Below are 22,423 nucleotides of genomic sequence, written 5' to 3'. Positions count from 1 at the left end.
GCTCTTCCAGCTGGAGGGGAGACTGTGAACGGCTGAGCCCTGACCTCCACGACCCCTGGACTCCTCCCTGGCTTTACCCGTGCCCACTACCCGGGTCCCAGCGTCTCACACGTGGCTGGGCTTGTGACGAGTGCCAGAGCCTTGCTTCTAGAGCTACTGAGTGGGAAGAAACGCTCACCTTACTCAGAGCTGTCTGAAACCTCGGTGCAAAGGTGGTGGCCTGACCGCTCCACTACCGTCATCTAACCAAGCCCTGGGCGGGGCGAGAGCGCGTGCATGCGCACGTGTGTCTTGTATGCGCCTGCGCGCCCCCACCCCCGGCGTGGGCGGGGCTGCGGTGGGCGGGGCTGCAGGTGGGCGGGGCTGCAGGTGGGCGGGGCGCGGTGCTCTCACCGTGGTGTACTTGCCCAGCTGGCAGAGAGAGGGGAAGGTTTCCTGGTGAGCTTTTCGGATCTTCTCTGTGAGGTCGTCCAGCTCGGCTGTCATTTCGTAGCTCTCTGTGCATTCCTGCTTCGAAGGCTCCTTCTTTTTCTTGTTCCTGTCATTCCTGACGGCTGCAAATGAGAGCAGACACACTGGGGTCACTCGTGGCAGGAAGAGGAAAGAGAGGGCTGGTGGCCAGAAGGCTTGTCTTTCTGCTCTGCAGCCGCCAGCCAGTTCCTAGGAGAAGCATGGCGCACCCCAAGGGCCAAGAGCCTGTTTGGAGGGAGCTTTTTATGTGGACGGGTTCTTAAGGAGAGAATTTTTCCAGGTGCGTTTCCCTAATTCCAGAAGGGATGGCTCCAAGGAAACCCCTTTTGCCTACTAGGCAAGCCCCCGAACAGGGCCTGTGGTTCCTAGCTGGGCCTTGTGGTTCCTTGTTCTGCGTTTTGGTTTTCTTTTTCTTTTTTGGCCACACCCTGGGTATAGGAGGTTCCTAGGCTAGGGATCGAATTGGAGATACAGCTGCAGGCCTACACCACAGCAACACCAGATCAGAGCTACATCTGCGACCTACACCACAGCTCACTGCAATGCCGGATCCTTAACCCACTGAGCAGGCCAGGGATTGAAACTGCAAGCTCATGGATCCTAGTTGGGTTCATTACCTCTGAGCCAGGACGGGAACTCCTTTAGTTTTCTGAATTAACTGGTAATTTTGAAGAAATTCATCTTCAAGGTAATAGAATTATGGGTTTCGTCTCTGTGTTTTTTTTGCTTTCTAAACTCTCCATATTAGTCATATAGTCTTTTATTAGCAAGATTTTTAAAATAATAATCCATGCATCTTGAATCCTCGGCCTGGAAAGCCATCCATTCATTCAGCCCTTGTCCTCCAGCAGCCCTGGCCTCCACACCTTGTGTGGCCCTGAGCCTCCCACACATGGTCTTGGCCTTGGTGGGGGCAGCCATGGCTCCCCCAGAGCACAGCTCTTAGATGACTCAGATCTGAGGCACTCAGAGCTCTGGCTCTGATGAAAGTCTCTTAAGGAAACCAGAACTCAAGGGGGGGGGAACAGGTAAAACTAGCCCATGCCACCCACGCTGCCTGTGAACCCAGACCTGCCAGGCTGGACACCACCTGCGTGTCTCCCACAGCCCTGACCTGGGAGTCTGTGCTGCAAAGGACCCAGGACATAATCCGATCTGCCCTAAGAGGATTTGACCTGGTCCTCCCAGAGAGCCCTAGGCCATCTGGTAACTGGCAACTCCCAGTCAGGGGCGACAAGACTGCCCAGGGCAGGTCCTGAGGGCAGAGTGAAAGGAAGCCTCAGGCCTGGGAGAGGAGAAATGGTGAAAGAGATGGGAGGGAGGTGGGGAGCAGGGGAGAGGGAGGATGAGTTGTACTGAAAAGCCCTGGAGTCTGTATAACCCAGTCACACCTGAGTGGGGGGTGGGGGGCACTGGGAGAAAAATGCACATTTTTGAGTATCTTCAGCATTGGACTGGGAGCAGCATACACGGTATCTCATTTAATCCCTTTGCGAGGTAGGCAATATTAAACCTATTTTACAGATGAAGAAAAGGAGCCTCAGAGAGGCTAAAGAATGTGCCCATGTCCACACAGTGGGCAAGTCCCTTCCTCGTGTGTGCTCACTTATTCTTAAGCAAGTGGCTATGTTGAAGAAGAAAACCTCTGCAGGTGGCCCCTTGGAAAATTAAACTCAGAGGAGCAACCCCAGCTTGAGAGGGTTACCTGGGGGGGGTGGGGACGCGGTGAGCTGCCACTTTTGAGTATCTCTGTCAGATGCACAGATGAGGTCAGGTGGGGAGGACCTCAGTGCAGCAGGGCACAGGTAAGGGGCTCAGTCCAGGGTGTTCAGTGACAACACCCACCAGCTGCAAAGCCAGAGCTCCATCTGCTGTGCTCTGGGACCCAAGCTTGGGGCACTCTTAGCAGCTGGCTGGTTGTCAGGGGACCAGCGCGTAACCTCATGCTCCTTTCCAGACGGCTCCCGCCTTCCCAAAGCAAAGCCTGCCCCTTACACACTGTCTCCATCACCAAAGGACTCCTGGGACTGCTGGCAACTCCTCTGCAACTGCACAATGCAGCACCCCCTGGGCGATAACACCCTAATTATGTAGAGGTTTGTAAGTTGATGGACAGATTTTCTAAACATTGGCTTCAGCAGCTTGCTTTGCTCAATGGTTTTAAAGTGCTATGGAACGCAGACATGGTGTCTGGGCCAGGCATGGGGACGGCTGCCAAAAACCAGGAGCAAGGGATGATGCAGTGCAGAGCCTGGAGATGGCGGCTCCATCCTGCTCCCAGGGACCCACGGTCAGCAGAAGCAGCCTCCTTGCAGGGCACCAGTGTGGGGCAGGGGGCAACAGACACACAGGGGCTCAGAGATCTGACCGCTCATCCCAGAGGAGTTGGCCCCTCTCAGAACCTCTTCTGGGGAGCAGCTCCCCAAGAACATGAGGGTAGTGGGCTGGTGTGGGGAGGAAGAGTCTTCTGTGAAGACTTCTGCTGGCTTGTCACCCAGGAGGAAGGACTGAAGCCCTTCCCTGTGGATGCAGGTGGACCTGGACACAGGATCTGTGGGCAGCATCGTGGGTCCGTGGCTGTAAGTGGCCATGATGCTTTCAAAGAAACTGCCTGGTATCGATGCCCCACGAGCAGGTGGACCATTATTTTGTCCACTCATTCATTCATTCATTCAGCAAATTATTTTGTGAGCATTTACTCTGTGCTGTCTGCTATGGATATGAAATGGGAAGCCACACAGACAGTTCCCGCTGCCACAGCATTCACTTATGTTGGGAAACAGACATGAATCATGTGATGACTGTTGGCGTTATTATTATATAACACTTGTACTGGAGTGTTATTACAAGATTTAAAATGCAAATACCACTTTCACAGCAGCCATGGGGCACTCGTTGAAGCCGGCTATTCCTAGTAGGTCATTTAGTCCTCACAACCACTTGATATGGAAGTACCACTCTTATGCCCATTTTACAGATGAGAAAATTGAGGCACAGAAAGTGCCCCAATTGTAAGTGATGTAGCAGAGCTCTGACCTCAGAAAACCTGGTGCTAGGGCCCTCAGCGATGTCTGTCACTCTTGCACGTGATGCACCATATGGCGACATTGCTATGAAGGGGGCTGCAGGATCACTGCAGGTATATTACTGGGGTGTGTATGGGTGTGAGCATGGAGAGGGCAGGTGGCTGGTCCAGGATTGGGAACTGATGCTGGAGAAAGGGGAAGGGGATTCGAGAGGAGGGATGGAGGGATGGGCTGGTGGGCAGAGAGCCTGTGATTCTTTTCTCTGCAATCTGGGGTGGGAGGAGCTCAGCCCAAAAGGCCACCCATGATGAGTGATGGTTGGTCTTTCACTCTGATTGCAACTGGCACCTGGGGTTCGACAAACTGCTTTCAGGCACAGTACATCCCTGGAGTCACCTCTGCCTCTCTTCCACACTGCCTTCTCCTCTAGTCTGTGAGTATCTGGAAGGCAAGGGCCATATTTTTCTTGTCTCCAGGTCCCCAGGGCCTGCTGCATCATCTGGTCCATAGTGAAGGGTGAGCATGTGACGAATGCGGGGCTCTGGTGGCCGTCAGGGCCTGGGTGTGGCAATGGAAAACTTACCTGAGATTTTTATTCCCAAAATACATTTTTTTTTTGGCTGCACCCATGGCACGTGGAAGTTTCTGGGCCAGGGACTGAAACTGCGCCAAAGTTGCAACCTGTACCAAAGCTGCAGCAGTGCCAAATCCTTAACCCCTGTGTCACATAGGAACTTCCTCTTCTAGAAATGAGAGGTTTCTTCATCCCCTCTGGGCCTGCAGGGGACTCATAGCCACTCCTGGCCCTGAAAGTAGGAGCCAGGAGGTTGATAAAGCAGGGGGCATCTGAACGGTCATGAGTGTGATTTACACACCTGCTAGAGCCTGGCCCCACGTCTGCAAAGCGCTTCGTGGACGAAAGGTGCTCCATAAAATATCAAGTATTCTCCTTGTGAGGGCTAAGTGCTACAAATCAGATTTGGTGGCATAAAAGTAACATATTTATGACCCACTATCATATTGCAAATGAAATGAATGTAATAAAAGTGTCACTTATACAAATACCTCTGATGTACGGATCTCGACCTATGAATATGAAAACAGACACCCAAGCACTTTTATTTGAATGTCTAATCATGAAAATAAATGAAGTCATGTTCATTTCAATGTGTGCACTTGTGCATGTATCTGGAATATTGATTCCTATGCACCCGATAAAAATGTAATGCAGGAAACACGCCAGACATAGAGATTTCACTCGGATTCAGGAAGAGATGAAACAATGCTTCACTAGAAATTCCTTCACCTCCAAAAAAGAGGGGGGGGCATACAATCCACAGTGTTTCTGTCCATTAAAACTCTCTATATTCAGTCTAGCAAAGGAAGCATAATGGTCTATTTATTCTTGTTTGAATTTTAAAGCCTGGAATTCCTTCCTCTTGGCTCTTCACCTCTCTACTAACTGCAAGAATAATGGGCCCCAGTCAGTGATGAGAGCTATCCAGTTGCAGTGAGTAGTGGAGGGACTGTCACTAACATACCCACCTACTACAAAGCACAGAAATGGAGTCTAATTTTCATTCTCTGGACTAATTACATAAGTGAGCTATCCCTGGACTCGAAGGCAGACGGATGTGTTACTAAGAGGGAAATCGTTTTCCTGTCATCTCAGTATGTGGGGTTGGGGCTCAAGCAATTAACATGGCAGGTGCCACTGCGACATTGGGCAGGGCTGGGGTGAGTGAAACGTCAGAACCTCCTTGACGGTGAAGGCTGTATCTTTCTCCCAGTACAGCAGTCGCCACGGAGGCGCTGGTAGACATCTGAACACATACACAGAGATGGGAGGCTAGAGGATGAGGGCAAGGCACCCATGAGTGTCTGTTAAAGAAATCCCGTTCTGTGCTTGGGCTTGGACAGGGTTGTGAAAGGGTGGTCGCAACTGCATCCTGTGGGACCCTCCCGATCCGCCACGTGGCCTCGTAGCACTCGGACTTCAGAGGGGGCTGTAGGCCCTGCACAAGCGCCACGTATCGGGAATGGCCTGGCGCTTGTGGTTGCCGGTGACCAAGCAGGGAGCATACTTAGAATTTTTACAGAATATTAAATATGCAAGTCTGGGGGCAAAGAGTCTGGACATCGCATTCTGAGAGTTTAACAAGGATCTACCAGCCTAGCCCAGCTTCTTCAAGTTATTCCAGGCACTTATAGAAAATCCCCAAATATCAGAACGTACAAAGGCCAAATACTTCTTTTAGTTAAAGTGGTATATTCTCCTCATAAAACTTTCCAAACCATTTCAAACATATTTTCCTCTCCCGGGTTGCTTTCAGTTATGGAGCTTTTACCTCCCCGTGGGTGAACAGTGTTCCTTCTGTCTCATAAATCCCAACACTCTTCCTCCCGTCTGGGCTGGCGTGGGCAGCCTGTCGTGGCTGTGTTTGCTTTGGGCAGGCCCAGGGTGGCAGCTTTCCTTGAAAGGCCAGGGCTTTGTGGTTTAGAGGCTCTGTGATATGGGACAATATCCTTTCTTTTGGAGAAGAGTCTCAGATGAACTACAGGAAATATCCTAAGTTCAACTCCCGGGACAAACTTTCCTGCCTGATGGATCAAAGCAGGAGCCTGACCATGAGCAGCTAGGAAAGTGCACACCTGCCTCTGAGAAGCCATTCTCCACCACCTGGGGCCCTTCTCTGCTCCTTGCCTCTGGCATCAAAAGGCCCTGGTAGCGTGCCTTTCCCCAAATCCAGTCCACTGGAGGCAGTGTGTCCCCCTGGTCTGTCTGTGGTAGAGCCATTCATCATGATCAGGCCTGAGATGAAGGACTTTACTGATACTCTAAGACTGGATGCTGAAAAATGGAAACTGAAAACATTGAGGCTGGCCCTCTGTTTTTTAATCAGGAGAAATTTCCCAGAAGACAGTTCTAGATAAACCTGTATCCTGCTCTGTATCACATATATTCTTCCCTATGAGCTTCAGTTTCCCATCTGAAAAATGGAGACATAAAATTTTCCACCCCACCCACAGGATGCTGATATATATGCAGACATGTAAATAACTGCGACACAGTGTAACAGTCCTGAAACAGTGGAACTCCTCACCAATTTGTTTATTCACCAAACACTCTTATAGCTACTGAAGATACTGAGTCAAACAAAGCAAGGTTTCTCTCTCCATGAAGAAAACGCCTGTGTTATGTAATATAGACTCTAAGAGTTTGATGTACAGGAGCTGCTTTGAAAATGCGAAGGCAGCAGGGAAGGAAGCAAAGGAGACAGAAGGAAAGAAAGAAGGAAGGAAGTCAAGCAGGAGGAGGGATAAAATGAGGGAGAAGAAAGAATTTTTGTCCCAGGCAGGACCAGTGTCCCACCTGAGCCATGTATGTAACTAGCGATTAGGGGAAAGATGGAGCTGGATTGTTTTAAAACTTTCAGTGGGTTTATTTCTTATGGCAGGACTTTGCTTGTGAGGTTGGCTTAGTAAACAGATATGACTGTATTCACCTCCTTGGGATCTAACTTATTAAGATGCTGCTTGACACGCTCAATGACTTTGTCTGAGTGTCAATGAGAGACAGACAAATGGTCTGCCAAGTCTGCCCCATGTGTGCCAAATACCATATTCAGCTATTAATGCAGAGAAGCTCCTGCATCTTGTCAAATAAATTTTAGAAACCCAAGTCATTACAGAATTGGTCTACATGTGAAGGTGTGGGTGTTGATATGACAGACTTAGTTTAAATGAAGAACTTGGACTTCAAGGCATTTAAATAGTTTCTATCAGCCTATATACCCTTAAAGGATTCCCCCTGGGCTACTGGAAGCACTAAGGTTTCTAAGGGTTTTCAGAATCACCAAGTACGTATACTGAAGTACTGCCTTTGTTGTAAATGAATTATATTAATTTTAATTTTTAGAGGATCGACAATCCATGTATGAGATGTATGCTAGCCCATATTTGGATATGATTAGTCAGTTAACCATAACTTGTTTTCTTAATAATCATGGATAAATTTCAATTTACTGTTAAGTGTTTTGAAGGCTGGCTTAGCTCTCAAGGTTATATTTAAAGGAATTCTTACAATGGGTGGAAGGATATCCATTGAAGTCTCCTTAACTGAATGCTTTTTCTTTCATCCACCCATCTGTCCATCCTCCTTTCCTTCCATCCATCCATCCATCCATCATCCATCCATCTGTCCCATTTTTCCTCTATTGATATGTCCATCGACCTGTCCATGCATTTGTCCATCTGTCTATTCTTTCATCATTTTATCTGTCCATTCATCCAATCTGTCCATCTATTCAACTATCCCCTATTTATCTGCCCATCTATCCATGCATCTATTTTTCGGTCTGTTTAAATAGACTTACACTGTACCAGACACTGCTGCAGATGTTAAAGAAACAAGGGTGAGAGGGTATCATTTCAAAAGACTCACATTCCAGTAAAAAATACAGTCATCTAAACAATGATCATTCGGTGAGCTAGATGCCAGAAGAAAGATATTCATTCACTGACTTAAACAATAGGACTACAAGTCTAAGGAGTAGGTTATGAGATGGTACTTGGTCCCATAGATACAGAAGCTGAGGCTCAGTATGTGGGGTCATGACAGCATCTTAGTGCCCCACGGGGATGAACAGGGCTATGAGTTGGGCATGACACAGCCATGTGGGGAAAGTAGCTCTGTGATGGTCTTTATTTTTTTATTTTTTGCCTTTTTGCTATTTCTTGGGCCGCCCCCGCGGCACATGGAGGTTCCCAGGCTAGGGGTTGAATCGGAGCTGTAGCCACAGGCCTATGCCAGAGCCACAGCAACTCGGGATCCGAGCCGCATCTGCAACCTACACCACAGCTCACGGCAACGCCGGATCATTAACCCACTGAGCAAGGGCAGGGACCGAACCCGCAACCTCATGGTTCCTAGTCGGATTCGTTAACCACTGCGCCACGACGGGAACTCCTCTGTGATGGTCTTTAAAGGCTGGGTCTTGGGGGAGGCAGACAGGAGGGAAAGAATATTCTTTTTTGTTGTTGTTCTTCCTGACCATACCCACAGTATATGTAATTTCCCTGGCCAGGGACTGAATCCGAGATACAGCTGCTACCTAGCCTGCGGGCTGCGGCAACACTGGATCCTTTAACCCACTGTACTGGGCCAGGGATAGAACTTGCACCTCCACAACAATCAGAGCCACCAAAATCAGAATCTTAACCCACTGCACCTCAGCGGAAGCTCTGGGCAGATCGTTCTTAAGGTGGGAGATACAAGGACCTCCTTCTAGGCATGACTGTCTCGGGTTTGTAGGATCAGAGGGTAGCTGATGTGACTAGAGGGAAAAGTGGAGGCTGGGGACAGGGGTGGGGGGCAGAGAAAAGACTGGATTGATATAAGGAAAGAGCAAGAAGGAGGGCTGCGCAGGGAGGCAGAGTGAGGAAAATGAGCAGGACCTGGTGATGGACGAGGATGGGGTGAGAAGGAGGCTCAGAGGCCCTGACCAGAGGTCACAGCAGTACTTGGACGGTGAGGGTGTCATAAAGAGAAGAAAACTACGGTTGCTGGTATGCAATAGGGATCTCGTTTTTGGCAGGGGAATGATAACTTCGTTTTTGGCAGGGAAACAATGAGTCTGGCATAAGGGGGGAGCGGTGAGTCACAAATCAGGCAGCCACCCCAGAGGCTGCTGGAGAGACAGTGCCTGGATCTGCCGAGAGGTCGGGGTGAAGTGAGAGGCTTAGGAGTAGAAACCTCCTAAGGAGTCGGGGTGAGCAGGCTGAGGTGAGAGGAGGGAGAACTGGTCTCCGGGCATTGCCTGGAGCTGGTGGGAAAGGGAAGAGGGTGCTGTGATGGGAGCAGAGGGCTAGTGGGCAGGAAAGCTGGGATGACAGAAGATCACAGAGAGGGAGTTCCCATCACGGCTCAGTGGTAACTAACCCCACTAGGATCCATGAAGATGCGGGTTTGATTCCTGGCCCTGCTCAGTGGGTTAAGGATCCGGCATTGCCTTGAGCTGTGGTGTAGGTCGCAAATGTGGCTTTGATCCCGCATTGCTGTGGCTGTGGTGTAGGCTGGTGGCTGCAGCTCTGATTAGACCCCTAGCCTGGGAACCTCCATAGGCCACAGATGAGGCCCTAAAAAGAAAAAAAAAAAAAAAAAAAGAAAAGAAAAGAAAAATCACAGAGAAGCCTGGCCAAGTGGAGCTGACAGTCAGAAAGAAGGTAGAGGGAGCAAAGTTCACGGGTCTGGTAACTGAGAAAGCGGTGAGTTTCAATAAAACATTTACAGCAGAGCAATGAGGATGGGAGTTGGGGCGGGGGGAGTGCTTTTAGGAGGAGGCCAGGGAAAGCCCTTCAAAAATCAACCTAGGAAATTAACTTGGGTCCAGGCACTTGCAACCTTATCTTTCCATAATCAAACCTATAAGAGACACCTGCAAAACCACCCATGTTCACTAGAGAATCCGAGATGGTTCATTTGTCAAGGGGCTGCCTGGAAGGTGACAATGGTCCATCTAAGCAGAGAACCAAAGCCACAGAGGGCTTTGTCGGACCACAGGCAGGGAGATGGGAGGGCGTTCCCCACAGAAGACAGGACAGGTCTGAAAGCCTGGCTGGATGCAACAGGGCTGCTTTGAAGTTTTGCAAAGAATAGGGCCAGGCCTCAGCTCTGGGTTCAGGCTGGACCCAGGTCACGTGGCCTGGGAATCTTGCCAAGAGGACTGGGGTTAGGTTTCCTGGGGTGGCAGTAGAGCCATATGATCAGGGTTGCCTTTCACAAGGGCAGCTCGGTTCATGGAGAAGTGACTGTGGGTGGAGAAAGGGCTCACTTAGCTGCTGAGAGTTCCCAGTGAGAGCAGAGGGCCTGTGGGAGGGACCCAGGGAGGGATACAGGGCACTGGGCTGTTTGAAGGGTCCAGGGGTGACAAGCTGGTTTCCAGGTGGCATGATAGGGAAGGAACAGAGCAGGTGGTGCAGGCTGTGTGCCCCCCACATGCACTGCCCGGGGTATATGGAGAGCAATTGGCTTTCTGGGGCTCGGGAGATGTGACTGGCTGAAGATGGGGCTTCAGGGACAGCCTGCTGATGGGAAGGGCAGCCATGGAGGTGATGGTTAACCCCTTCCCCTCTGGACTTGTTTCTTCCAGTTCTTTCTTTTTTTCAGGACCATAGCTGCAGCATATGGAAGTCGAACAGACTAGGAGTTGAATCAGAGCTGTAGCTGTGGCCTACACCACAGCCACAGCAACATGGGATATAAGCTGCGTCTGCGACCTACACACAGCTCACGGCCACCCCGGATCCTTAACCCACTGACTGAGGCCAGGGATTGAACCACATCTTCATGGATACTAGTTGGGTTCTTAACCTGCTGAGCCACCACAGGAATTGCTCTTCCAGTTCTTGACATCTAGGAATCAGCTTCATGTGAAGTAGATGCAGCAGTTGGAACTTGCTATCCTGCTGAGGGTTCCTGGGCTGTAACCAGCAGCTCTGCATGTCAGGCCCTGATTCAGCACTGGGGAGGCAGCAGGGAACTGTAGCGACATCCCTGCTTTCCTAGAAAGGACCGGGTAGGGTGCTGTACTACAGGGGCAAAGTGCACAGGAAGAACCAGCTTCAACTGCATTGCAGGGCCCCACCTGAACCCAGAGCACAACTGGTCGACCTTGGATGTCAGAAACTGTCTGTGAGAAAACACTGACTGCTCCTTGCCCTTGGCTTTGGAGTGCAAAGATGAGAGAAATACCAATTCTCACTCACAGTGTCCCCCTGTCACAGACCAGCTTCCCAATCTGGACCTTGACTCTTCAACAGGAAATATCAAGGCCAAGGGCAGCCCCATCCCTCCAGGGATGCACTGTGCCAAGTGCCCAACATCTATTATCTCATTTAATTCTCACAGTCACCCTAAAGGGAAGGGGGCAGGTACTAGTACTCCTCAATCTGCACTTGAGGAGGGAGGCTAAATGCCACACAGCTGTTATCAACAGGGCCAGATTTCAAACCCAATTTTAGCTCCAAACTCTATAGTGCTCATGGAAGAATTTTCAAATCAGTGTTCTTTCAAAAAAAAAAAAAAAAAAAAAAAGATTAGTGTTAATAGCCAGAATGTAATGGGGACTATATATTTAAGGAATTTTTCTACTTGACCTTGGCTGCCCTGAATGCCATCGAGGGGTTACTCACAGGCCACACGTGTGACTAAAGGAAAATGTTAAAAATGAAACAGCAGAACCAAGCCCCCGCCCGCCATCAATCTCAGTGTGTGAAGTGGTGGCCGGAATCTGGCCAACCTCACCTTCCCCAGTGAACAGTTTCTCAACACAAATAGATCAGCCCAAACTGCCTTTGTCTGGGAAGGACTGCTAAAATCCTGTTTAGTTCACAAAAATCCTCCTCCTGCCCTATAGAACTTTAATTCTCAGGTATTGATTTCTCCAGAGAGTCATCTGGAAAAGAAAACAAGCCCTCTTCACCGTCCCTTGCACAGCTCACAGCCACATAAACAGACAAGCGAGTTGCCGAGGCCAGGAAGCTTCAGCCGAGGAGTCAGAACAAATGCAACAAGTTCACGACATACCACATGCCATGCCTGCCAGCCCCGCGCAGCCCATGCCCCTCTGCCCTGTGTCCCCCTCCTCTAAACCCACGTCCACACCGCGCTCTCCTTTCCTTTTAATGAAAAGAACGTCTGCTGATGGCTTCCAGGGTGCAGGCAGCCTCAAGACCCAGGGGACAGAAGAAAGCAGGGCCTCAAACAGAAAGTGATGCAGGGTCCCAACCTCCCTGCGGCTATGGGTTCAGTCCCAATTCAGACCCGGGTGCAAAACCAGACAGCACTGGGTCTGCAGAGCCGATGGTTCACATTTAAGAAACATGGGAGGACACTCAAGGAAGTCGTGAGTCACCTACAATCAGTTCTTTTTTTTTCTTGGCCGCGCCCCATGGCGTGCAGTTCCTGGGCCAGGGATAGAACCTGCACCACAGCAGTGACAATGCCAGATCCTTAGCCAACTGAGCCACCAGGAAACTCCTGACTACAATCAATTCTATTATTTATTAATTATTATTATTATTATTCTTTTTTACAGCCATACCTGTGGCTTATGGAAGTTCCTGGGCTAGGAGTCAAATCGAAGCTGCAGCTGCCAGCCTATGCCTCAGCCACAGCAACACCAGATCTGAGCCATGTCTGCAACCTATGTCCACTGAGAGAGGCCGGGGACTGAATCCACATCTTCAGGGGACACCACGTAGGGTTCCTAACCCACTGAGCCATGACGGGAACTCTTCTGCAATCAGTTCTAAATGTGATCTTGAACTTAAAAATATGTCCTGAGCGGGAGTTCCCATCGTGGCTCAGTGGTTAACGAATCCGACTAGGAACCATGAGGTTGCGGGTTCAATCCCTGGCCTCCCTCAGTGGGTTAAGGATCCCGCGTTGCTGTGGCTGTGGTGTAGGCCGGTGGCTACGGCTCCGATTCTACCTCTAGCCTGAGAACCTCCACATGCAGTGGGTGCAGCACTAGAAAAGACAAAAAGCCAAAAAAAAAAAAAAAAAAAAGAAAAAAAAGAATATGTCCTGAGCACCCACTCTGTTGCAGGCACTGCCAGGAGCTGGGGATGCAACAGTGGGTAAAGGGGTGTCCCAGGCTTCTTGGAATTTCTTTTTTTTTTTCTTTTTGGGAAGGTGGACAATAACCAAAGACATGTACAATGTAACATGAGATGATGATGGTGTTAGGAGAAAGAGCATGCAGGGGAGGGAGAGACAAGAGAGTGTGTGGGGGTGGCAAGGCCTCTGTGATGCTGGGATGCTTGAGGGAAGCTGGAAGAGGGGCCAGAGCAGGTCCTATAAAGGACTAGGGGCAAAAAGGATTGCATATATTGGGGCAAAAGAGCTTCTAAATTAAATTAAAGATACAAGCTAGATTATAGAGTTCCTTGGTGACTCAGCAGGTTAAGGATCTGGTATTGTTGCTGCGATGGCACGGGTTCAATCCCTGGCCTGGGAACTTCCGCAAGCCCAGGGCAAGACTGGAAAAAAAAAGATACAAGCTAGATTAGGTGTGTGTTAACTCACTCATTCATTCAGTTAATAATTTTATTCAAATATTCGTTGTGCCCAGCACTGCGACAGCTGCTGGAGATGTTCAAGGGGAGGAAGCAGCTGTAGGGCTTCAAAATGTAGCCCCAGTCTAACCAGGCTGGCACACTTGTTCTGTAAAAGGCCAGACAGTAAATATTGTAGGTTTTACAGCCCTTAGAGTCTGTTGCAACCTCCATGCCATCTCAGGGCAAAAGAGCCAGACTCTGTAAACAGAAGAGCATGGCTGTGTTCCAATAGAACTTTCTTTTTGAAAAGATACATGCACCCCAATGTTCATGACAGCACTATTCGCAATAGCCAAGACATGGAAGCAACCTATGTGCCCATTGACAGAGGAATGGATAAAGAAAATGTATATATATACAATGGAATATTACTCAGCCATAAAAAAGAAAAAAGTCCTTTGCAGCAACATGGATGGTCCTAGAGATGATCATACTAAGCAAAGTAAGTCATACAGAGAAAGACAAATATCATATGATATCACTTACATACAGAAATAAACTTAAGTTGTAAAACAGAAACAGACTCACAAACAGAAAACAAACATGGTTACCAAAGGGGACACAGAGGTAGGGGAGATAAATTAGGAGTTTGGGATTAACACATACACACTGTTATATATAAAATAGATAAACAACAAGGACCTAATGCATAGCACAGGGAACTATATTCAATGTCTTAAAATAACCTATAATAGAAAAAATTTATAAAATATACGGATGTATAACTGAAACACTTTGCTACACACCTGAAGTGAGCACAACATTGTAAATTAACTATACTTCCATTTAAAAAAAAAATTTTTTTTTCAAAAACAACTTTCTTTACCAAAAGAAGCTGCAGCTGGATTTGGCCCAGAGGTTGTAGTTTGGCCCAGAGGTTGTAGTTCACAGACCCATGCTCTAAAAAATGTTCTTGATTTTCAAGATGTTTATACATTAAATCCAAATTAGGGAAGAAAGTATTTTTAACAAAAAAAGAAAAAAATTCACACCCACTCTCCTGTATTTGTTTTTTCATTTTATTTCAGTTATCAGGCAACATAGTGATGCCAGCTATATTTTTCTGCCCAGCAACAAATCCCTACACACCCAGACTGACTCCCAGCCCTGACTGTGGCCTGCAGTGTGTGTCTAGACCCTCTCATCCTCACTGCACACGGATTAAAGTGGTGTCTCCCCAAGAGCAGCAGGGGATAGTGGAGTCGGGGGTCGGTGGAGTCGGGAGTCCCAGGGGAAAGACACACTGAGCTGACAGCGGTTCACTAGGTAAAGAACATTCCGGGCTTTGGGGAAGCATGAGCAAAGATCTTGGGAGCAGAAAGAGACTCGGAACCTGAGGTCGTGGTGTTCTGAGAGGTGGTCTAGAGACATGGTGGGTATTCCACTCTCACAAGGTTTGGCCTCCAAATAGGTGGTGACATCCAGTGACAACAGCTGCAAGTGCATTCAACAGCAGGCATCGCTGAGGGGGAGGGAGCGTGGACACACGAGAAGACATGATAATAAATGAGGGCATTCACTGCTCCTAAATCTTTTGAAGCAACATGTCCAATGATTTGGGGGGGTAGGGGAGTAGAGGGGTTCTCCCTGCAAAACCCTTATTCTTCCTGAATAGGTATTCCCATTTCTCCAAAGGTACCACATTACCTGCTGCTCTTTTGGAAGGGGGCCGAGTCTAAAAGGGAGCTTCCCAAACAGCTAAGCCTCATTCACAGGGAGCGAAGAGGAGCGGTGTCAAGATCTCGGAGATTCTCTAAAGAAAACGTAGCTGCTGCCCTGCCTGTCCTTCCTAAGTGATGCTGGAGAGGACTTGCCTCACACCCACAGGGAAGGGCAGTGACAGACCTGACAGCCGGAAAAGGCAGCAGAACAGATAGAGTTCTGTTCTATTTACCCAAGGCTTTCCAGAAAAAAAAAAACTGCAAATGATGGCAAACATACCCTCTTCCTAGAACTAAAATTTTAAGATATTTGAACACTGTTACTTTTCCCGTATTTCATAAATTTCACCAAGCAAATTATACTTTGCACATCTTCCTCTGTAAGATTTGCTTTTCATTTCAAAGCTTCAACACACAAAGTTACACCTTAAAGGGTATGTCATTAATTTTTTCCTGTCCTGCCACCTGGAATGTGTATTTATATTGAAACGTATCTATGACGGAAAATGTCAGACATACGAAAAGTAGAAAAAAATGATCGAACCAGCCCCAGTCAACACCCAGCTTCAAGTATCAACTAGAGGCCAATCCTGCTTCCTCTCCACCCGCCTCCCCTCCCTCCAGAGGAGTCTGAAGCAAACCCTAGACATGGCATGCTTTCATCTGTAAATGTTTCCAACTCCTTTCCTAACTTTTTTTTCCTTTTTTTTTTTTTTCCACATCCTGGCTTCAATTTAGAGGGGTGACATTTTCTTTCATGAAGATTTCTGTAGGGAGAGAGGTTCAAGGGGGAGAACTGACCTAAAAACCTGGTAGCCTGACTCCACCAAGAGAGATGGTGATTTCTGTGTGCTCAAGGCAGACAGCTGCCCTGGAAACGTCCAGAACGCAAGCAGAGAGGTCACCCTGCCCCAACCAGCCACTGAGAAAAGAATGTTCCCTTTCCCCTTAACAACCAGAGCCACCAGACCCACCTACCCAGCCATTTCCATTGTCTTGAGACAAACGGCAGAACTTTGCATGCATTTCGGGTTGGTCAGACCTTAAGCTGGAAAGGAATGCTGGGCTCTGAAGTAATACTTTTCTCATTAATTCCGCCAGATCCCCTGCCCAGCCTGTTCCACCACTTACCCCATCATCTTTTGACTGAATTCAGGAAATTGCACAATGGTTGGTCAGCAACAGGAACTGCCATTTATTTTATTTTATTTGTCTTTTTAAGGCTGTACCCGTGGCCTGTGGAGGTTCCCAGGCTAGGGGGCAAATCAGAGCTGTAGCTGTCGGCCTACGCCACAGCCACAGCCACATGGGATCCAAGCTGCATCTGCGACCTACACCACAGCTCATGGCAACGCCAGATTCCTAACTCACTGAGCGAGGCCAGGGATCCAACCTGCATCCTCATGGGTGCTAATTGGGTTCGTTAACCCCTGGGCCATGATGGGAACTCCAGGAACTGCCATTTTAAATCATGCAGACTTTTTGCTACCATGCACCTTAACTGAAGAGGGGCCTATAGTCAACCCTGGTTGTCAGCCTGACTTTCTCATCCCAGAGCTCTCACTGAGAGTCACTTTATTTCAAAACATGGAAAGGTTGGTAGGTTACGGGACTTTAACAGGATGGGTCCGGACTTTTAAAAAAATAGCAAGAATTATGAAACATTATTAAAAAATGCCTTGAGCTAATTGACTTCAAAAGAGTAATGCTTGTAGTTCCTATTGTGGCTCAGCAGATACGAATCAGACTAGTATCCATGAGGATGCAGGTTCGATCCCTGGCCTTGCTCAGCGGGTTAGGGATCTAGTGTTGCCGTGAGCTGTGGTGTAGGTCACAGATGCAGCTCAGATCCTGAGTTGCTGTGGCTGTGGTATAGGCTGGCAGCTACAGCTCCGATTCGACCCCTAGCCTGGGAACCTCCATATGCCATGGATGTGGCCCTAAAAAGACAAAAAAAAAAAAAAAAAAAAAAAAAAAAGAGGAATGCTTGTGTATGTGGACTGAGCCACTCCTCACTGAGAACTCTCTCTGACTCCTAGGTTTATTTATAGCAGGGAGACTGAGGGCCTGTTTGAGAAAGCTAAGAAACATGGACCTGGAGACAGTGGCATGCTGGGGTCCCCACGAGGGCTGGCTGGCGGCCCACTTAAAGGACCCCCTACCCCTGGGAGCATCCCTGGGCCTCTTCTCACATTTTAGGTGTCACCCTTCAGGTGTCAAGCCCTCCACCACCAGGCACGAACATCCAGAAGGTTCCAGTCCTGACCTTTCCCCTAGGCATGAGACCAGTGTACCTGATGGTCCACCAGACACCATTCAGCCCCTCACATCCATCCCCTCTTAAAAGGGACTCTCCAGATCCCCTTACAGGACTCCTTCCCCTTCAGCACTGCCGTCTCAGCAAGTGGACCCAAAACTGGTCCAGAGGCCCAAGTCCCCCGTGTCAGAGGCAGATCCGTCCCCCTCTCTGCCTCATCCTATGTCATTGCCAAGGTCAGCTCTGTGTACCTCCACACTCGCTGTGAATGACATTTTACATATACCAGCTCACTGTGAAAGGTAGTAAAATACAATATGAAGTTCCCATTGTGGCTCCGAGGAAACTAATCTGACTAGCACCCACAAGAACGCAGGTTTGATCCCTGGCCTCGCTCAGTGGGTTAAGGATCCCGTGTTGCCATGAGTTGTGGTGTAGGTCACAGACTGGCTCAGATCTGGTGTTGCTGTGGTGCAGGCCAGCAGCTATAGCTCCCATTCGACCTCTAGCCTGGGAACCTCCATATGCTGCAGGTACAGCCCTAAAAAGACAAAATAACAGCAACAACGCCCCCCAAAACCACAATATAAAGCAATGAAAAGTCAAGTAGAAATAGTCCTGCTAGAGCTAAAATAAGCTACCTTTCCCCAGAGGCATCCTTCCTCGTCCTCTCTTGCTGGGCCCCATCAGGGAACCTCTCAGATGACCTTAGGTCCTCATCACAGGACAGGACATCATCTAACGTTTCTCCTTTCCATCCTAAGTACCCTGCTGAGACCCTGTCCCTAAAGTCTTCACAGATGATATTTCTCATTAATTGTGCAGGCCATCCCCTTCTCAACGCCTTAAGACAGACAGGCCGGCAGCCAGACAGCCAGACACACACACACATACACGCACACACTTACTCACTCACTCCCTTTCCTCCAGGCTCCAGGAAGTTGCAGGATGGTAAGCCAGCCACTTGCAACAGTGTAGACAGGTTTTACTGCCAAAGACCTTAACTGCAAAGGGCCCTCAGTTCTCAACACGCCTTTTAAGCAGCAAGTGTTCCCAGGCCACCCTCACCTTATTTGGGGTACTGGGAGAAGACCCCATCCTTATGCTTGGGATATTCCCAAACATCAAGAAATGGCTTTGAACTTGTGTCCTGAATGGAGGCCTAGGGCATTTAGAGCTGGAAGGGACCTTACTGATCACCTAGAATCAGTCTTCAGAGGTCTCGGTTATGGCACAGGTCGCAGGTGCTGGGGGACAGAGCTGCGTTGACATCTAGACAGTGGCTCAGTAGTTGAGTAAACCTGGCCTGTCTACCTGGCCTCTCTCAGGGTTAGTGGCCATGACCATTTGGGCATGGTAACAATGTAACAGAGGTGTTACAAAGATCTGGCGTTCCACAATGGTAGCAAACTTTATGACTTTTTTGCTCATGGCCCCCCAAACAGTTTAGAGCAATTATCTTCTCCCTACGTTTGAATTTCTCCACCCTCTGAATTTCTGGTATGTTCCATCATATCACCTTGCAGACAGCTTGGTCTCATGACCTCTCGCTCAACCTGCTTTGGATAATGTTCTGTTCTTGATAACTTCCCTCTTACAGTGTGATGCTCAGAACACAACCCAATAATGTTCCAATATGTGCTCTGACTGGCTGGCCATGAATTCAGAGCGTCCTGGTGGTCTTCCGTGACCAGATTAACTGAAAACCTTAGGAGGGCAGGAGCTGGCTCAGAAAAAGCCTGTGGCCATCAGCCCCTTGGCTCTGTCCACCCAGCCTGTCCTCCCACCACGTCCTGATGTCGCTGTGTCAGGAAACCTCATTTCTGCGAAGCGCGTCTTGTCTGTACCCCGGCACTTGCTTCTGCTGAGATCTCCAAAAAGCTTCTCTGAAGCTCTCTTCTGCCAGGTTCACATCCAGGACCCGCCAGGGGTGAGCCTCCTAAGGCCTCTCCCCTTAGTCTAACTGACCTGAGGACCCACAGTTCTGCAGCCTCCTCTGTCCTGCCTGGGGCTGCTCAGCGCCTCACTAGAGAGCCAGGCAGGAAGGGCTCCCGCTCCTCAGGTGGCCGGGCCTGACAGCATGTCCCACGCCAGTCTGTCCACCTGAGTCACAAGCCAAGAGATCCACCGTCACGCCCCGAGATGCCAACACGACTGGAAGCCACAAGTATAAAAAGCACAACGTACTTCCCAAAGAAGTGAGTAGGCCTTAAAAAATAGGAAACCAAGGTAAACATACTCAGGGGTTAGGCTCTAAATATAGACGTAAACCCCCTCAAAATTAGAGATCCCGTGGCTTGCCCTGAAACATCTGTAATGTCAGCTGCTGCTTCAATGGATATTGGAAAAATATTTAGAACTAAAATATGGTATTTCTCCAAGGGATGTATATTAAAAATGGGGAGAATGCAGCAATTACTACAGAAACTCAATAAATAAGCTGGCAACCTGTCACTTTTCTCCAGGTGCACTGATAACATATATTAGAAGGATTCAAACCTTGCGGCTTATTCCCAAGATTTTTTTTTTTTTTTTTTTTTTTTTTGGGTCAAGTCTGGCAAACGTCCATTCAGATCACTGGCAGGGAAAAAAGCACCCTCTGCGAGGCAGTCAGGGCTCAGGATGTACATCACATTGAAAGGAATGGGCTCGTCTAAGACTTTCCCTCGATGCTGCTTCAAATCCCGGCAATCTGAATGCTGGTCTTCCTGTATTATTCATTACATAATTGCTGTGTTTTATTAGAAATATGATCTATTATAACCTTGAATAGAGTACATTAAATGACATTGAAAATGAGATTATTCTGATTATTAGAGAAGTGAGAAATGTGCTAAACATTTGTAAGACTGATAATCAATCAGGTTATCCATCTGAGTGTAATAAAAATCAATCTGGAACCAGTGTGTTTAAATCTAATTTTTTAAGCATGACATTTTCCTCAGAGTTTCTTTCTAAAATGTCACCATCTTCTACCACGGTGATTGATTCTGTCTCCAGGGAGAAGCACTCACTCCAATTACTCCATCCGCTGCACACAAACCATAGTCCACTCAAAAAAAAAGCCAAATGAATCACAGCAATAACAATATATTTCTGGGGGGAGGGGCACAGATTTACGTCACTCAAGCTAGGACATTACCCATCTTCCTCCCCCAGCTCAGTTGAAATATACTACTTAGAGCATATGTGGCTCCTTACATTCTTCCCACCAAAATTAGGAATTTCCCTACTGGGTTTTTATTTCACCAAAGAAAAAAGAGGAAAAGACTCTGGCTAATGTAAAAACATTGTTCTGCTCACAAGAAAGGAAAAAAAAAAAAAAAAAAAAAAAAAAAAAAGGTGAGGTTAAGGATCCAGCGTTGGCGTGAGCTGTGGTGTAGGTCCCAGACGAGGAATTGCTGTGGCTGTGGCTGTGGCATAGACCAGCAGCTTCAGCTCTGATTCAACCCTTGGCCTGGGAACTTCCATATTCCAGAAGGGCAGCCCTGAAAAGCAAAAAAAATAAAAAATAAAAAAAACCCAAAAAACCACACACAAAAGGTGTAATGACTGTTCATTTACCCTTCCTTCCCCTTCCCCACCCTGTCCTTCTTCCTTTCCTTTCTCCCACCCGCCCATCTCCTGACCCATTCACCCATCAAGCAACAGTTAACCGAACTCCAACTGAGGTCACCAGGAGACTGGCCAGTGCGGGACTCTTGTTCTCTTGAGTACATTCAACTGGTACAAGGTACGGAGGACGGCTCATGAAATTAAATCCAAGGGATGCTTCCCCTACAGGCTGTGGAGGGGTCACTAGGCTGGCACTAAGACGTATGGCTTCCCTAAGTCAGCCTGGCCCCTGAGGATGGCACATGTGAATATGGACTTCATGGAATTCTGGCATGTTCCTGGCAATGGGCAGGGAAGGGGGAAGATGGAATGTGTGCCGCAAATGAGAACTTGACATCTATCGCTCGCTAAATCCTCAGTGATGGGGGCCCCTTTGTTTCCTGGGCCTTGGGTGGTTCAGCAGGGACACTCAGCTCTCTCCTCACCTCTCCTTCTCATTTTCCTGGGAGGAGCTGAGTCTGAGCGAGGCACTGAATGCTCTGGGGTGAAGCTCTCCTAGACCTTCTCTGTCTCCCCACCTCCCTGCCGCAAAAGGCTCGTGGCCAGCTTTTCAGAGTGCAGATGCTTCCAGGAGCAAGAAGGCCTTTGGGTATCAGTGCTGTCTGTGACAAGAAGCTCATCGCATCCAGGGCTGGAGTCCAGGAAGCCACCAATCATGGGGCTGCACATCAAGCAAATGGTTCTATAAATTAATGCATGTCCATAGGAAGGAACATTACGCTGTCATTAAAAATAATCTTTCCAAAGACTACTTTTCTGACAAGGTTAAATATTCATGATGTTAAATGTAACTGAAAAATAAGGTCAGAAAGATGGTGATACATACATATACGTATAGGAAAAGAAGCAGAATACAATTAATCAAAAGATCAGTGAGATTTCCATCTGGGACGTGAGATTAATTGAGATTTATTTTTTCTTCTTTATAAATTTCAGTACTTTCCAAATTGTCTACAGTGAGCCAGTGTTGCTTCAATTATTACTGGCTTGCATTCTTTTGGCTACGCCCATGGCATGCAGTTCTTGGGCCAGGGATCAATCCCGTGCCACAGTTATGACCTGAGCCACAGCAGCGACAATGCTGGAACCTTAACCCACTGAGCCGCCAGAGAACTCCTCAACTATTTTTTAAAATGCAATTTTTGGGTTTTTCCCTTTCAAAGGAAAGTAGCTTTTCTTTAACACTGAGATGTTCAGACTATAAGGTGACTCTCAGAAACAAGCCGCTCATGAGAAAGAAAAAAAAAAGGTATAGAAATTAGCCTCTGATG

General features: G+C 48.2%; 1 protein-coding gene across 1 annotated transcript in view; it reads right to left on the bottom strand.

Annotated features, from left to right (window-relative positions):
- Positions 1-22,423, bottom strand: part of RARB (retinoic acid receptor beta) — a 171,302-nt gene that overhangs the window by 19,367 nt on the left and 129,512 nt on the right. Inside the window, 1 exon segment of the mRNA XM_005669304.3 lies at positions 394-554. Coding sequence (XP_005669361.2) covers positions 394-554 — 161 coding nt within the window.

The sequence above is a fragment of the Sus scrofa genome, chromosome 13 (assembly GCF_000003025.6).
Source record: "Sus scrofa isolate TJ Tabasco breed Duroc chromosome 13, Sscrofa11.1, whole genome shotgun sequence".
In the NCBI taxonomy this organism is placed as follows: domain Eukaryota; kingdom Metazoa; phylum Chordata; class Mammalia; order Artiodactyla; family Suidae; genus Sus; species Sus scrofa.
This window is presented reverse-complemented; position numbering and strand designations above follow the sequence as displayed.